The sequence below is a fragment of the Colobus angolensis genome, unplaced genomic scaffold (assembly GCF_000951035.1).
Source record: "Colobus angolensis palliatus isolate OR3802 unplaced genomic scaffold, Cang.pa_1.0 Scaffold123, whole genome shotgun sequence".
NCBI lineage: Eukaryota > Metazoa > Chordata > Mammalia > Primates > Cercopithecidae > Colobus > Colobus angolensis.
The window spans coordinates 10,059,291-10,077,943 of NW_012113475.1; the positions used below are offsets into that span (position 1 = coordinate 10,059,291).

General features: G+C 36.5%; 1 protein-coding gene across 6 annotated transcripts in view; it reads left to right on the plus strand.

Annotated features, from left to right (window-relative positions):
- The window catches only part of RAP1GDS1 (RAP1, GTP-GDP dissociation stimulator 1), a 172,957-nt gene continuing 154,304 nt past the window's right edge, over positions 1-18,653 (plus strand). For all 6 annotated transcript variants that reach the window (XM_011932961.1, XM_011932979.1, XM_011932987.1 and 3 more), the window contains exon 1: positions 1-134. In XM_011932961.1, the coding sequence (XP_011788351.1) occupies positions 131-134 (4 nt within the window). In that variant the 5' untranslated portion in view covers positions 1-130. The remainder of the gene's footprint in view (positions 135-18,653) is intronic.

Here is an 18,653-nt window from a genome sequence, read left to right on the forward strand (position 1 = left end):
CGGCGGCCGCCCCCCGTGGGTCCCTCCCTGGCTGCGGGAGAGACGGAGGTAGAGGGAGGACACAGAGCCGCGCCGCCCGCACCGGAGACCTTCGCCTCGCCCCGCCGGTTCCTCACCCTCGGGGAGCAACATGGGTAAGTCATCCTTCCTCCCCCGTCATCGCCTGACATTTTTTTCTTTCTCGGCGTGCTGCAGGGTGGAAAGCATTTCTCGCGCAAAGTTGCCGGATTTCTCTAGTCCTCGGGTGTGAGACGGTGGCTGTTCCTCCGGGGAGAGTCGGCGCACGCGGAACGCACGCCGGGTGCCGGGGCTGGGAGGGTCCCGAGCGCGGGCTGGGGTGGGGTCAGCCGCGGGCCGGACCGCCGCCCGGCTCCCCGGCACCTCGCAGTCTCGCCTCCCCTCCTCCATTCTTCCTGCCGGTGCCCGGGCACCACGGAGCCTGCCTCGCGGGCTCGCATTCTCGGCTCCATCCCCGTTTCTCCGGAGGCCGCCCGCTTCCTTTTCCCCCGCGGCTGCTGAGCTCGAGGCTCGGGTCCGACCACGACCACTTCATGTAACTTCCTTCTCTGTCAGTGCGACCTTTCCCCGTCGTGGAGACTCCTCCTCATCCCGGGCGGGGAAGTGGAAGCAAGTAGTTTGTGAGGGAGATCTTACAACCTGCACGGAAATTGTTTTCCAAGGGGGAGAGCGGACAGCCTCATAGGTTGAAGGGATGACTTGTCAGAGGCCACGAGGAACGTGAGGCAGGATAGAGCCGCTCGCTGTAGAATTAGTGCTGGGTGACTACAGTGTGCAATATTCCTGTACTCAGCCTATTTTTTGGATTACTTCGTCTGTCTTCTGTAGCAGGAAACTGCGCCCTGTAACGTTGTTACCGAACTTACATGGTAGTTATTCTTTCCCAGCTTCCCCTTGTCTAATCTGCATAATCTGATTTTAGTTCTTTTGTATTTATAGTTAATCTGAAGATATTGGTTTGGATGAGATATTTAAGAGCAAATATGTTTTATAAAACGATGTATACATTTAACCTAATTTTTTTACATCATCTATTGCTTAACTGTTACATTCAGTAATCACAGAAACGTCTGATGAATGCTGTCGTGTAATTAAGAGCTCAAAGTTTCTTTTAATAGTAGCGACTTGTACTAAGTTCCCCAGTTTGCTTCCACTCCTGTCTGTCATAATTTCCTCTTTTTAAAATTTGCTCCCTTGGCATCTGTCAACTGGGACTTTTCCCACCCCTTCTGTGCGAGTTATTTAAAGATTGAGATGAATGTGATCCTTTCATCTGTTAATACAGTGCTCAACACGGTCAGAGTTAGGTTGCGCAACTCAGAATCTTCAAGAAGTATCTAAACCTGGGAATGGTGTCCATAGAGTTTTCTGGAACAGCAAATACTTCAGGCTTTGATCCCGACCTTTGGCCATATATCTGGAAGAGGCCAGGGTTGATGGAGGAGGTGGTATGAATCAAAAAAGGTCTACAGCTCTGAATTTTATTTTCAGTTAAGTTTTTTTTTTTTTTTTTTTAATGTGAGTACTCTTGATATGCTGAACAAATTTCTGTAAAAATTGGGTGGGCCATTTATGCGTGTCTACTCTTTCTCTTAAAGTAGAATTTTAAATAGGTATTATATCAGATTATTGGACCAGCGTTGTATTTCCGTCAAACATACACACGTTTATGTATGTTTCCTTTGAACATGCATACACAGATAAATGTGTGTATGTTCAAAGGAAATACACAGTATGTCCAATAACCCTATCTGATATTGGACTGTAAGTTCAAGTTTGGCTTGAAGAATACATTTTCCTATGTTTCCAGGTGAGCCTCAAACAAATCATTTAACATTTTAACTTACATGTTAAATCCGTACTTTTTCAGTGGAAAAAATCCAATTTCATTACAACACTAGTGAATAAAAATACCTAAAAGAGATTAAATTATCTACTTAAATATCATCTTCAAAATCTTGAATGCTATTGCTTGATTTTTAAAAAGGGCCAAATAGAAACCTATCTCTCATTTTGAAGCCATCTCTGATACTCTTTGGTTAATCTCTCTCTTCGTAAGCACTGTTTGTACCTTGTTAGAAGCTTTTTAGCACTTATATAATCTGCCATATAATGGAGTTGTTTATGTGTGTGTGCTGTGCATTTAATCATGAGTCCCAGAAGATGAAAAATGTCTTATTATTTTTTGTGTTCCCCATAGTGCTTTTCAAATAGGAATTCAGTAAATCTTTGGCAAATTGTTGAACTTAAAACCACCTATTATTTTCAACTTTTGCATCTGAAGATTTAGTCTCTGAACAAACATTTGGATTGACACATATTACCTAGTTGGGGGATAAGCAGAAACAGAAAGGTATAATTGTACCATGCCTCCCAGTACACTGTAGGTAGGTTTTGAGTCAACCTCAGGCAATGGTAAGGCAGTTTCATGTATGATCAGTAAGTACATATGATAATTTAAAATTGAAACCTTGAGTAACAGTTTTATATCTGAGCCAAGGAAGTTAGTATTACAATTCATGTACACATAAGAAGGTAGAAAGTATACTGGTTAATGATGGGGGGAGGGAGAAGTGCTTTTTAATTTGTCAAAAGAAATAAATAAGGTTGATTTTTAAAGATGTGCTCGGCTGGGCGCGCACTTCGGGAGGCCGAGCAAGTGGATCACCTGAGGTAAGGAGTTGGAGACCAGCCTGACTAACATGGTGAAACCCTGTGTCTACTAAAAATACAAAAAAAAATTAGCCAGGCATGGTGACCGGTGCCTGTAATTCCAGCTGTGTGGGAGGCTGAGGCAGGAGAATCACTGGAACCCGGGAGGCGGAGGTTGCAGTGAGCCGAGATCATGCCATTGCACTCTAGCCTGGGCAACAAGAGCGAAACTCCGTCTCAGAAAAAAAAATATATATATATTCTCATAGCAATAATTTCCTACACAAGAGAGTGAAAGAAAATTCCTATATGACTTTATGGCCATAGCTACTATTTTATGTATATGTCATATTTCAGATTCAACATACATTTAGTGTTTGTTGGATATCAACAGTGTGCAGTATGCTGTACTACAGTGTACAATATGACACACAAATTATAATAGAAGTAAATGTATGAGTTATATAAAAGACTTTTACTTATATTATACATTCAGAGAATGGAGAGAACGTTTTAGAGAAATGGTGTTATTTGAACCAAAGGTGGATTAAACTTCTTAAAGGTAGAAATGAGACTCTTAATCAGAATGGAGTTGGTCTGGGGTTGGAGGAGAAATGACATAAATGAAGATAGAGAGATAGGAAACATTTTATGAGTTTCCAGGATATGATTAAACAACATTGTTTGGCTAGAGCAAAAGGTAAGGAAATAGTGGGTAACAGACATGAAAAAGTAGTACAGTGATAGCTAATGACCAGACAATGGAGGATCTAAAATGCCAAGCTGAAGAATTTTAACCTGACTTACCTATTGAGAGACCACTAAACTTTTTTATGCAGTTAAGTGATGGATCACATCTGTGGTATAGGCAGATTTGTCAGTTGAGTGCAGGATGGCTTGGATGAGAAACTAGAGAACACTTCAGAAGATTGTTGTTGGAGTTTGGACGAAAATGTTTAATGACTTGAACCAGGTTATGGCAATGGGAATAGAATATTGCAAATAAAGAATAGGATTTACTTGGCAACCCATTGAGTATGGAATGAAGAGTCACAGGTTTTAGCCTGGGTGATAATGAGGATACGAGACTCTCCTGATACATATTCAGTTAACAGGAAGAGGAAACACAGATACCCAATTTTGTACCTATTGAGTTAGACTATTTGATCTGTCCTTTAGTCTCTGTTCCTTGATGACAAGGACGTTGTCATATTGGGATTTGAATACATTTCTAACACTAGTGTCTGGCACATAGTAGCTATGTAGAAAAATTTGTTGACTGAAACTAGATAAAAAATAGTTAACAAACATTTATTTTAACTTTTGAGTGTACAATTTGAATTAGAGATCTGGAAGTTATCCACAAATATCCTGAGGTGATACTTGAAGTTACATCAGAGGATGAGAGTCAACAAAGAAAAAGAGGAAAATTGTCCCTGGTAAGAATATTGAGGAATGGGGTTCCTTAAGTTTCCCGTAGTTAGGGAAAAAGGAATGGTATGATTTCACACTGAAAAACACAGAAGAGTGAAAGACTAGAATTGGTATATGGTTGGTTTTAAGAAAGAGTGAATAGTCAATAAGGTCTGTTTTTTCAGAACAATCAGGAGGGTGATAAGGACTGAGAACAGGCTCTAAGTGCTTTGGTTAGGATATTACCCAATATATTTTTCTAAAAAGCCACTTCAAGAGGTTTAGTAATATGGAGGTCAGTTGTAAAGGCTAGGTGAATAGTAAGTGGAAACAGTTCACTAGGTGTAGTCATGCTGTATTTCTCACCTTGTTTAAAGATCTGTGAGAACACATAGGTTTTTAAAAATATTTTTAACTCACTCTGCTTGACATATTACATTTTAGAAAATATTTAAAAATTTTAAATGTATTTTAATTTACAAATATTAAAAAGTTATTTTAATGTTCCATTTTACATGGACTGACGTGCTGTTTTCGTGTCTAAGAATAATTTTTAATTTCACCATAGTGCCTCACATTTCTTTGACATTTCATTTTTAATGTCTTTGTGACTTAGTATAGTACAATTTTTATTTTTATAATGTCTGTCATGCAGAGTGAGTCTAGAATGATTTTATAATTTTGTACAGCATTTTGCCTAAGTGATGCTCTTTACTGATGAATGGTTTTATCACTTTTACTCTTAGACTTTGTGAATTTGAGACTTCTTTAGATTATAGGTATACTTCTAATTATATTTTTAATTCCTGGAGTTGTATTTTTCTCTGTAGATATGTATCAAACTTATAGTCATTTTATTTTGCCTATATTTCCAAGTCCAGGAATGGTTTTCATAGCTAAATAATAAATACTAATTTTGCCTGATCTTTGCAAGTCTAGGCAGGTGATAAAATATTTTTGAAAGCTAGTAATTACTAAAGTTTGTGATTTCAAAAAAGCATAGATGCTAGATTGGTAAATTTAAAAATGTTTCTTCGGTTGTCATTATATCTGTTTTGTATATGTCTTTTTTCATATGAGAGAAGGGTTGAATTCACTATCCTTGGTAGTCATATTCTGAAGTCTGTACTACTACATTTAAAAAGTTAAAATAGCCTTAATTTGTTTTAAGAACCAAAGTGATTTTGCTTTCATAGTGGAATCTTGGAATTTCTAGGTGACTTTGGGGAAATTGGATGTTTTCAGAAATTCCTGATTGAACCTGAGATTGAACATAGCATTTCTGGAGTTATTGGTGTCACTGACAACAGCCATCAGAATTACCTAAATTTTAATATCCAGTCATGAACATCAGGAGGAATGAAGGAGGAAGATCCAGTCCTTTGGGAACCTGATGTAATTTTATATAGCCAAATGTTTGGATAACTGATGGGGAAAAAGTTTAATTTAAAATACATGTTGATGTTGAGTTCAGTTTGCCAGTATTTTGTTGAGGATTTTTCTATTTATGTTTATTAAGGATATTAGCTTGTAATTTCTTTTCTTGTAGTATCGTTGTCTGACTGTGGTATCAGGGTCATACTGGCCTCATTAAATGAGTTTGGAAGTATTTCCCTTTCTTCATTGTTTGGAAAGAGTTTGAGGAGGATTGGTATTAGTTCTTTTTTTAAAATAATTTCAACTTTTAGTTTAGCTTCAGAAGGTACATGTGCAGGCTTGTTACATGGGCATATTACTTGACAGTTTGGAGTATGAATAATCCCATCACCCAGATACTGTGCATAGTACCCAATGGGTAGTTTTTCAGCCCTTACCTCCCTCCATTTGTCCCTCTCTAGTAGTCCCCAGTGTCTGTTGTTCTCATCTTTATGTCCATATATACACCCAGTGCTTAGCTTCCACTTATAAATGAGAACGTGGTATTTGGGTTTCTTGTTTCCATGTTAATTTGCTTAGGATAGTGGCCTCCAGCTCCATCCATGTTGCTGCAAAGGACATGATTTCATTCTTTTTTGTGGGTGCATAGTATTCCATGGTATATATGTGCCACATTTTCTTTATCCAATCCACTATTGATAGGCACCTGGGTTGATTTCATGTCTTTGTTATTGTGAATAGTGCTGCGATGAAGATCCAAGAGCATGTGTCTTTTTGGTAGCATGATTTATTTTCCTCTGCAAATATACCCAGTAATGGGATTGCTGGGTCAAATGGTAGTTCTGTTTTAAGTTCGTCGAGAAGTCTCCAAATTGCATTCCACAGTGTCTGAACTAATTTGTATTTCCACTAACAGTGTAAAAACATTCCCTTTTCTCCACAGCCTTACAGCATCTGTTTTTTGTTTTTTGTTCTTTTTTTTTTTTTGCTTTTTGATAATAGCCATTCTGACTGGTGTGAAATGGTATCTCATTGTGGTTCGATTTGCAATCTCATCACATTAAGAGGATCATACATCATGATCAAGTGGGATTTATCCCTGGGTTGCAAGTATGGTTGAACATACACAAATCAATAAATGTGATACACCACATTAACAGAATGAAGAACAAAAATCATATGATATCTCAGCTGATGCAGAAAAAGCATTTGACAAAATTCAACATACTTTCATTATCAAAACTCTCAACAAATTTGGCGTAGAATGAATATGCCTAAACATAGTAAAGGTCATATATGACAAGCCCATAGCTAACATCACACTTAGTGGTGAAAATCTGAAAGATTTATCTCAGTTTGAGAAAAAAAACAAGAATGCCCACTCTTGCCACTGCTATACTAGAAGTCCTAGCAGAGCAAATAGACAAGAAAAAGGAAAAAAAAAACATTCAAATTGGAGAGTAAAATGATCTGTTTATAGATAGCATGATCTTATGCATAGAAAGCCTTAAAGACTCCTTGAAAAAAAAAGACAAAAACGATTAGACCTAATAAATGAATTCAGTAAAGTTTCAGGATACAAAATCAGCATAGAAAAATCAGAAGCATTTCTGTACACTAACAGCAAACTATCTGAGGATGTAATCAAGAAAACCATCCTATTTACAGTAGCTACAAAACTATAAAACATTTAGGAATAAATTTAACCAAGAAAGTGAAAGATCACTACACTGAAAACCGTAAGACGTTGATAAATTTGAAGAATTAAATGAACATATCCCATATTCATAAATTGGAAGAATTAATATTGTTACAGTGTTCATATTACTGAAAGTGATATGCAGATTCAGTGTAATCCTTATCGAAATTCCAATGAAACTTTTCACAGAAATAGCAAAACAACTCAAAAATTCGTATGGAGCCACAAAATATCTGAATAGCCAAAATAATCTTGAGCAAGAAGAACAAGGCCCGAGGCATCACACTACCTGATTCAAGTCATGTTACAAAGCTATAGTGATCAAAACAGTATGGTACTGGCATAAAAGCAGACACATAGATCAATGGAACAGAATAGAGAGGCCAGAAATGTAAAAAAACCCAAGGATTTACAGTCAATTGATCTTAAAAAAAAAAAAAAAAAAAAGCCAAGAAACACAGTGGGGACAGGACAATCTCTTCAATAAACACTGTTGTCAAAACTAGATATCCACATACTGAAGAATGACATTGGATCCTTATTCACCCCGTATACAAAAATCAACTCAAAATGGGTCAGAAATTTAAACAAAAGATTTGAATTTGAAAAGCGTAAGATGCCCACAAAAAAATACTGGAGAAAAGCTCCATATTGGTGTTGGCAATGATTTTTTGTTTATGGCACCAGAAGCACAGGCAACAAAAGCAAAAATAAACAAGTGGGACTTCATCAAATTAGTAAGTTTCTCTATAGCAAAGGAAACAATCAACAAAATGAAAAGGCAGCTTACGTAATGAGGGGAAATATTTGCAAGCCATATATCCGATTAGGGGTTAACATGTAAAAATAATCAGGAACTCATACAACTCAATAGCTGAAATAAAATAAAAATAGAGGTTGAGGATCCCTAATCCAAAATCTGAAATGCTCCAAAATCTGAAACTTTTTGAATGCTGATGTGACGCTCAAAGGAAATGCACATTGCAGCATTTGGATTTTTGGTTTCAGATTTTTGGATTAGGGATGTTAAACCAGTTAGTATCATGCACATATTCCAAAATCTGAATAATTTCAAAATCTGAAACACTAATGGTCTAAAGCATTTTGCGTTAGGGATACTGAACCTGTATTTACCTAGATGTAAATAATAAATGAAGATATTAGAATAGGTTGTTGTCTCAGTCCCTTTTGTGCTGCTATAACAGAATGCTGGAGGCTGGGTAATTTATAAAGAACAGAAATTTTGTCTCAGAGTTCTGGAGTCTGGGAACTACAAGATCAAAGTGTCCACAGGTTTGGTCTTTGGTTTCAAGATGACGCCTAGTTGCTGTGTCCTCCAAAGAGGAGAAACCTTGTGCCCTCACCCAACAGAAAAGCAAAAGAGAAAATCCATTCTGGTAAGCTCTTTTTATGATGCCATTAATCTATTTATGAGGGCAGAGCCCTCATGACCTAAATACCTCCCATTAGGCCCCACCTTCCAGTACTGTTGTATTGGGGATTAAATTTCAACATGAGTTTTTGAGGGGACAAAAACATTCAAACCATACTAGTTATAAAGACTATTTCAGTTATAAAAGCCTGTGATTCCCTGAAACTAAAGTTTGAAATACACTCCGTATCATTGGTATCCTAAATATAATCTCTATATAACTTGTTTTTCTTTAGTGTTCAAATGGTAATGTACACTTGAGGTAGCAACTTAAGGTTCGAACCAACTTATTAGCTTTGTCTAAATAAATGACCTAGAAAACCATTTCCCATGCTGGCTAAGATACGGATGCTGGATTCAAATTGCAGGTGAAATAATTCTCTCAGTGCTTCTATTTATACCACTTTGGTTACTAGAAGCATTTCAGGAGTTAAAACCAGTGACTAGGATAGTGATAAATGGGAGTGGTTAAATTGAGCTCCCAGCTATGATTGGTTGTACAGTTGACCCTTGAATAACATGGCTTTGAACAGCACAGTTCCACTTCCATGTGAATTTTTTTTTCTTTTTTTTTTTTTTTTTTTTTTTGAGACGGAGTCTCACTCTGCACCCAGGCTGGAGTGCAGTGGCCGGATCTCAGCTCACTGCAAGCTCTGCCTCCTGGGTTTATGCCATTCTCCTGCCTCAGCCTCCCGAGTAGCTGGAACTACAGGCGCCCGCCACCTCGCCCGGCTAGTTTTTTGTATTTTTTAGTAGAGACGGGGTTTCACCATGTTAGCCAGGATGGTCTCAATCTCCTGACCTCGTGATCCGCCCGTCTCGGCCTCCCAAAGTGCTGGGATTACAGGCTTGAGCCACCGCGCCCGGCCATGAATTTTTTTTTCAATAAAAGCTATACCAAGTGAGTCTGCCTCTCCTGCCTCACCTTTCACCTTCTCCACCTATGCCACACCTGAGACAGCTAGATGAACCCCTCCTCTTTCTCAGCCTACTCAGTGTGGCTGTAATAAGGATGAAGACCTTTATGATGATCTACTTCCATGTGATGAACAGTAAATAAATTTTCTCTTCCTTCCATTTTCTTTTCTCTAGCTTACCTTATTGTAACAATATGGTATTTTATGCATATGGTATATGATGCATATAACATACAAAATATGTGTTAATTGACAGTTTATGTTATTGGTAAGGCTCCTGGTCAGCATTAGGCTATTAGTTAAGGCTTTAGGGAGTTAAAAGTTATGTGTAGATTTTTGACTGAGTGAGAGGGGGATTAGTACCCCTAGTGCCTGCGTTGTTCAACGGTACTTGTAAATTCCAAAGTCCTTTTGGTTCACAAAATGATTTTAGGTTCTTATTGGTACTGAAATATGTTTATTAATATCTGGGCTACATCTTTGTATTTAGCAGATTAGTAGACCTCTCTACATGTATAGTTAATTAAAACTCATTGAATTCAAAATATAACTCATTTTATAATTTTTAATAATGATAATTAGAGGGGTGCTGGTAAATGTTTAACTAAAAGCCTTTCTCCAAAATAGCCCTGATTTGTGATGGCTGTCAATTTCCTGTGGTGTAAATACTCCCCCCATGGCCAATTTCAAGCTACTAAAATAGTGTCACTGAATGCAGAGTTGAGAAGAGATAAGAGGTAGCATGTCGTTATATACCATATCCACCATATAGACATAATCTCATTAGCACATATAATAGTAAAATGTAAAGTAAGTAGTGATGGTTTTGAGTGTTAATTCTTGTTTTAGTGTAACTCATTTATGTTCATATAATTTCAATAATGGCTTTTAATAACTGCCTCGTAAAAATCCTGAAAATTTAATAATTATATCTCATGGGGTAGTACAGAGGGCTGTAGTACACCATTGAGTTCGTAATTACCATTTATTAGGAATTATTGATGTCAGTTATGCTACACTTTACATATTTTTAAAACTGGATTTTAATCCTTTCAACAATTCTATGAAGTAGGTGACACTATCTCCATTTTACCAAATCAAAGAATTAAATAATTTATTCAAGGGGACAACTAACACTCCAACATCCTGATTTAGAGCAATGGTTCTCAAACTTTAACTTGCATAGAATCACTTGAAGAGCTTGTTTGTAAAAAATACTGGGCCCACCTTCAGAAGTTCTGATTCAATAGATGTGGGGTGGGCTGAGAATTTGCATTGTCAAGACCTTCCCATGTGATGCCACACTGGGAACAGCACCACCATCAAGCATAGACTGACCAGCTTTTTCCATAAAGGATCAGATGATAAGTATTTTAGGCTTTGTAGGCCATGAGGTGGAATCAAAGGTACTACATATTAGATTGGTGCATAAATAATTGTGGTTTCAGACTGTGCATTTTAAATAATTATTACTGGGTGCAAACACATCTTTATAAAAAAGGAACGTTAAAATCAACACATTTTTGCCAATGAGAAATAACTTTATTCCTGTAGCGTAAAAATCCATGCTTCAGGATTTGACAAACCCTTGGAAAGCATTTTCTGCATCCTGCTGACTGTGGAAGCATTTTCCCTGCCAAAAGTTGTTGAGATGCTTGAAGAAGTAGTAGTCAGTTGGCGAGAGGTCAAGTGAATATGGCAGATGAGGCAAAACTTCGTAGCCCAATTCATTCAACTTTTGAAGCTTTGTGCGATCTGTGGTCAGATGTTGTCATGAAGAAGAACTGGGCCCTTTCTGTTGACCAATGCCGGCTGCAGACGTTGCAGTTTTCAGTACATCTCATCAATTTGCTGAGCATACTTCTCAGATGTAATGGTTTCACCGGGATTCAGAAAGCTGTAGTGGATCAGCAGCAGACCACCAAACAGTGACCATGACCTTTTTTTGGTGCAAGTTGTGCTTTGGGAAGTGCTTTGGAGCTTCTTGGTCCAACCACTGAACTGGTCATCTCCAGTTATATAAAATCCACTTTTCAGTTGTCATATAAAATCCACTTTTTGTTGCACGTCACAATCTGATCAAGAAATGGTTCATTGTTGTTCCATAGAATGAGAGAAGATAACACTTTAAAACAACTATTTTTTTCTGATTTTCGCTCAGCTCATGAGGCACTCACTTATTGAGCTTTTTCACCTTTCCAGTTTGCCGCAAATGCTGAACTACCGTAGAATGGTCGACATTGAGTTCTTCGGCAACTTTATAAGAGGATCAGCTTTGATGGTTGCTCTCAATTGGTCATTGTCTACTTCTCGTCTCCCACTACACTCCTCATCTTCTAGGCTCTCATCTCCTTTGCAAAACTTCTTGAGCTACGACTGCACTGTACATTCATTACCAATTCCTGGGCCAAGTGCGTTGTTGATGTTGGAGTTGTCTCCGCTGCTTTACGACCCATTTTGAACTCAGAAATAAGAAAATAGCTTGTAAAGAGAACTGTGCATTAAAATGATGTATAACATAACCACATTTATTTAAGAATGTATTCAAGCATCTAACAGCAAATTTCAGCAGTGCAAACACTGGAGTTATGTTTGCACCAGCTTAATAGAAAAGGGAAAAAATATATATGAGAGAACATAAATGTTCATAATTTTTCTTACTGCATTTGTAATATGATAACATTAATTGAACACAATTTATTGTTATGCTAAATGAAAAGACTTTTTCGTTTTTCATTTTCAAATGAGAAGAAATTTTTTTTATTTATATTTTTTGTTTTGAAGTTCTTTTTTTGGGATAACATTTCACTTATTAGGATTCAAAGTTATCCTCTTATCAGAATTTTTTATAGATGTTCATCTGTTAATGCAGACCTGTAATGCAATTTTACAAATTTCATCTTGGAGGCATTTGTTTTTCCCCAAACAAATAAGTACTGCCAATTGTATATGATCTTAATGAGCATATTCATTGTATGGAAGACACTAATAGAATTCTCTCAGTACAGCAGTAATTGTTGGCAAAAACATTGTTTTGTTTTGTTTTGTTTTCTAGACTTTTTTTGATATTTGCCATTTAGTATGCAATTACATTACAGATTAACCACTTCCAATTTAAGGTTAGGTGGGAGCTCCTCAATTGTTTGGTTAAATGGATTTTGAGATACAGAAATTTCCTTTGCACTTGCAGTGAGTTCTGAAAAGCACTGCAGGAACTAGAGTTTGAGCTTGCAAAATGTATCTATTGCAAATTTGTGTATGGAGGGAGATCTTTTTATTTTAACATTTGACAACACAGGAAGTATATAAAGCCATTATTACTTGTAATTGGAACAGTGTTGTCAAAATGACTTTTATTGCAGTATTTTCTCATATAAGCACTGCTTTGCCTTGACTTTTAAGTCAGATTCATTAGGAAACTATCAAATTTGCAGCAAATTTTAATTTCCAAAGCCATAGTAGTAGTTAAAGGCATTTCTTTTTGTTCAGAAAATTTCGTTTGTGCCCTTGAGCTCAAAAAAATCACAATAAAACTCTGTAACCACTAAGCCATTAGATTTCTGTGTCATAAGGCAAGTCCAGATTTTGTTTCCATTTCTGATCAAAATTCAAGAACTTATGATGGTTAAATCTTTGAGAATAAATGAAGTTCACTGGTGACGTTACTGGTTCAGTGATACATGATAAATTAATGTTTTCCCTGCTGGTTCAATGATACATGATAAATTGTTTTCCCTATTGATGAATAATAGAATGAAGTACCATAGCTTCAAATACCTATGCTTTCACAAACTTAGTAAATTGGTTCAACTAAACCTTTTTCTGGTCTTCATTTATTTTTGTCACCATCAGTTGCAACACGTCTTAAGATATTCCACTTCAGGTTATTCTGAATTGGTGCTTTCTCAACTTGGGAAATATTCTTGCTTATTATTATTTTATAGAGACTCTTCAAAGAGTCTAATTCTTCCATGATTTCAAGCTTGGAATTGACTTCTTGAGAAAAAACTAAGCAGTATCATTAATATCTGCCAGCTCATCAAGAGCCAAAGAAAACCTCTACAATTCTTTTGCCTTGTTTTTTAGTTGAATGTTGGTATTGCTCTCAGTGTCCTCATCTCCAATAGTGTTATTCTCTCTGAAAGGTTATTCTTAAACAAGTTTATTTTCTCTGGAAACATCGGTTGCTACAGCCAAATACAATTTAATTAACTCCCCGTGGGTAACTGGATTTCCTTGCTTGGATAATAAATGAGACACCCAGAAACTTAATTTGTTTGCAGCTGTGAGTGTGTGTGTGTGTGTGTGTGTGTGTATGTGTCTGTGTCTGTGTCTGTGTGTGTGGAAATTCTTGTGATGAGATACTTTGTTTTATATTTTCCTGATTTCTCTGATGATAACTTTCCTTTGTCTTGGGAATGTGATGTGTGCTTAATCTGGTAATTTGATGTATATTGTATAGTACAGTGGTTTGCCGTCTAACTCAATAAAACAATTCACATACTACTTTAAATGCCTTAAAGGCGTGACATGCTTCTCTTATTTTGACAGGATGATCAAATGTGGTATAACAGTATACTATGGTTTTTGAAGCACTTGACAAGTCATAACTGTCACTGCAATTTGTAGTGCATCCAGCAACAGTGTAAAGTGAATCATTCTGTTACAACCCCTCAACTCTGCTATCATAATGCAAACACAGCTATAGGCAGTGCACAAAGGAATGAGTTGTGTCCCAATAAAAGTTTATGGACACTGAAATTTAAATTTTACATAATTTGCATTTCATGAAATATGTTCTTCCCTTAATTTTATTCAACTGTTTATAAAAGTAAAAGCCATTATTTTTGCATTACTTTTACTTTCACTGTTACATAAAAGTATGTATGAGTTGTGGACTGTACAAAAATTTTACATGGACAATGGGCTGTAGTTTGCCAGTTCTTGCTATAGAGTAAAGCTGTGCTACTTCACTTTTCCACAAGATTTTTCTCTCTATGAATTCCCTATCTAAGTGAATGTATCACCATTCATCCATGCCACTGTTCCTAAAATCTGGAGTCATTCTTTGAACATCATTGGGTTCCCTAAGTCTTAACAATTCTACTTCTTTGAATTAATCCTCCCCGCCCCTTTACTGTAAACATGTAAGTTTAGGCCCTTATTTCTTCTTGCAACAATACTACTCTTTTAACAGATGTTCTTTCCCCTGGCATCCCTCTTCTTGACCAGTTTTTACATGTAGCTAGAGTACTGTCTTAGTTCATTTGGGCTGCTGTGACAGAACACTATATATATTGGGTGGCATATAAACAACAGATTTTTTTTTTTTCTCACAGTTCTGGAGACTGGGAAGTTCAAGATCAAGGTGCTGACAGACTCAATGTCTGGTAAAGGCCTGCCTCCTGGTTTATAGGTCGTCTTTTCTCTGTAACCTCAGATGGTGGAAGGAGTGAGGAAGCTCTCTGGAGGTCACTTTTATAAGGGCACTGATTCCATTCACAAGGGCTCCACTCTAATGATCTAATCACCTCTCAAAGGCCCTACCACCTAATACCATCACATTTGGGAGTAGGATTTCAACGTATGAATTTTTAGGGGACATAAACATTCCATCTTAACAAGGACTCTTTCTAAAATATAAATCTGCTTGTTTTACTCCTTAGACATATTTTGTAATAATTTTCCATTACCAAGAGCAAGGTTCCCAAACTCAAATGAAGCTGATTGAAGGTAATTAAATGGTGATTTTGTTTGACATACCCTTTTTTTTTTTGCATATTGAGTAAAAGAGAATATTTTTTATTTCCATGAAGATGACTTTCTCTTTTCTTGAAGTATATCTTTCTTTTTGTCTTTCATTTTCTTACTTTGAGTAAAAGAGAACAGCTTAGAAATACATTTCTCTACTGTAACAAAGACAGCAGCAAAAACTTGATGAATGACATCTAACACTGGACATCATTCTAAGGGTACAGAAGGAAATGCTGAGACTTTGGCAACTAGAGCATTTACCCAACCTGGAAGAGGATTTCCTGTGCAACCGCAACGAGTTTTGCCCTAGGAATGTGGGCCCAAGGAAGTCAGATTTTTGACTTTTCAAAAGAAGTCAGAAACCAGATTTTTAAGTCTGAAATCATCAGATGGTTGGTTTTGGACATGGAAAAATGTTATGAGATCTGGAACCTCAAATGATGAACTTATGGTTCTCTGTTGGCTAGATTAGGGAACTGAGGATCAGTAAGGTCAAGAGACAGGTCTGAGTTCATGCCTTTAGTTAGGGGCAGTATCAGGCCTAGAATGTTGATCTTTCAACTCCTGTACTAATGTTCTTTTTATTATACCAGGCTATCTCCAATTTGTTACTGGAAAAAAAGCAAACGCACACATACATACACATACACAAACATGAACAAGCTAATACTAAGGATTCATTCAAGTAAGTGAGTTAATGGAAAACTCTTGACCCTTTCGGACGTTTCTACTAACAGAATCCAGGCACTAATCACCTCGTTCCTGTAGTACTGAGATACTAGACTTTCTGCTCCCCAGTCCTTTCTATATACTATGACCAGATTAACATTTTAAAAAAGATCAATTGTATTACTTTCTTGTACAAGAATCTAATATTGCTTCAGTTGCTGTCATATCAAGTCTAAACCCTGCTGAGCTTTCAAGACCCACAGAAATTTGCTATCTCTTATTTCTCATTACTCTCTGAAATACATCTTCCTTTGATATTTCACTGTCCCCTGTATTCTTTGTCATAACACCAGTGATAACACCAGCACATCTTTGATCCTGTTATTATATTACTTCTTCTAGAATAGCCTGTTTTCTTCTGTCTTCTTAATCGTTTTTCATAGTCGAACTCATTAAGACAGCTTCTGAGTTCTACTCACCTCTCATTTTTGTGGTATCTACTACTACTTGGATTTCACATCTCTTTGAGTGATGTAGTTCTATTCACTCAGTGTTTCATATTTCTTTTTGGCATTCAGTAAATACTTGTTTGTAGATGTTACAAAGTCACTACAGATTTAGGTCATGCTCCTACTCTTAACAACAGTATCCTACAGTGATAATAGAAATGTTTGTAATAGAGTTTTCAAGCAGCAGCCTGTGGGCCAAATATACCATGTAGATGGAGTTTGTTAAGGAAATTTTAGAAATTGGAATTGGTTGTCAACACTTAAATATCAAGAAATTTCTGATGAAAATATGCTTTATAGCCGAGTAGTGGCTTACGCCTGTAATCCCAGCACTTTGGGAGGCCAAGGCAGACGTGTCACTTGAGGCCAGGAGTTCAAGACCAGAGTGGCCAACATGGCAACATGAGTACTTTGTACTCAAAGTACAAAAATTAGCCTTTAGTCCAAACTATTCAGGAGGCTGAGGCATGAGAATCACGTGAACCCGGGAGGTGGAGATTGCAGTGAGCCAAGATAGAGCCACTGAATTCCAGCCTGGGTGACAGAGCAAGGCTGTGTCTCAAAAAAATAAAAAATATACGGTCCCTTAGGCTGCATTTCCATTAAACAGTCATCTGTAGTTGTCTTTTAGACAGGGTATGAGGTCCTCCTAGTTTTCATCACTTCCTATTATCTTATGTCTTTCAAATTTCACTCATTAAAACTCCTGTTTATCTGGTTCCTGGAGGTATCTGAATTGCTAAAGATTTAATTATGTTCAAAATTATTGTAAAGTTGGATTTATGTTACTTTTTGAAAACGAATATTTTAAAATTAAGAAGTTAATTATGAAAATTTAATCATACAAGTAGTCAAGAGCACAGTTAACTACTTATGATCTATATAGTTAGTAATCATGGTTAAACTGAATTTTTAATTAATTAGGATGATATAAGAAATCATAGAGATATGGGATAGATTCTCTGCTCTCCCTTGAACTGTGTATAGCCTTTGGCAAGTTACTTTAGCTCTTTTATATCCTCATTTTATATATACCCTTAAAATATTATCATTATCATTCATTAAGAACCACAGAATAAATTCCAAATGAAGGAAATGAGCGGCCTGTTTTGTAAGGAACTAATACAAATTTTAGTATGGAAACTTTCAATCTCAGTTACCTCATAAGGACTTCACTAGCCCAAACTAAGATCTGTTGAATTTTTTCTTTCCTTATTTTTGGCCTTGCAGCATTAAATAAATTTTATAGGGAAAATGATGGCATTCCATTTTTAAAAGTCATAGTATAATAATAGGACCACTATATTTTTTCTAAGGAATACTATTTTTTTATATCTTAGCATTTTATAATATGTAAGAGTTCTATAACATTATTTAATTATATGCAAAAGAATTACATAAATGATGCATAATTTTAAAATTTTAAACTAATTACATTTAAAATTTTTTTTAATGATGTAAAAAAGAATTGTACAAAATAATTTCAGATAGCTAGTACATTCTCTTTGGAATTTTTTTTTTCCTAGTCAGGGAAAAAAACAGGAATTGGACTTTTTTTTTTGTGACTCAGTTTTTTTTAGAGATGTAAATTATTTATATATACTTACATGTATGCATATATTGTGTAATTTATATTTTTGACATTATAAAATATTTTCTGAACTTTAAGTTCTGTACTTTAAGTTCTAGGGTACATGTACACAACGTGCAGGTTTGTTACATAGGTATATATGTGCCATGTTGGTTTGCTGTACCCATTAACATTAGGTATTTCTGCTAACGCTATCCCTCCTCCTGCCCTCCCACCCTACGACAGGCCCCCATGTGTGATGTTACCCGCCCTGTGTCCAAGTGTTCTCACTGTTCAGTTCCCATCTATGAGTGAGACTTGTGGTGTTTGGTTTTCTATCCTTGTGATAGTTTGCTCAGAATGATGGTTTCCAGCTTCATCCATATCCCTGCAAAGAGAATGAACTCATCCTTTTTTATGGCTGCATAGTATTCGATGGTGTATATTTACCACATTTTCTTAATCCAGTCTATCATTGATGGACATTTGGGTTGGTTCCAAGTATTTGCTATTGTGAATAGTGCCGCAGTAAACATACGTGTGCTTGTGTCTATAGTAGCATGATTTATAAACCTTTCGGTATATATTCAGTAATGGTATTGCTGGGTCAAATGGTATTTCTAGTTCTAGATCCTTGAGGAAT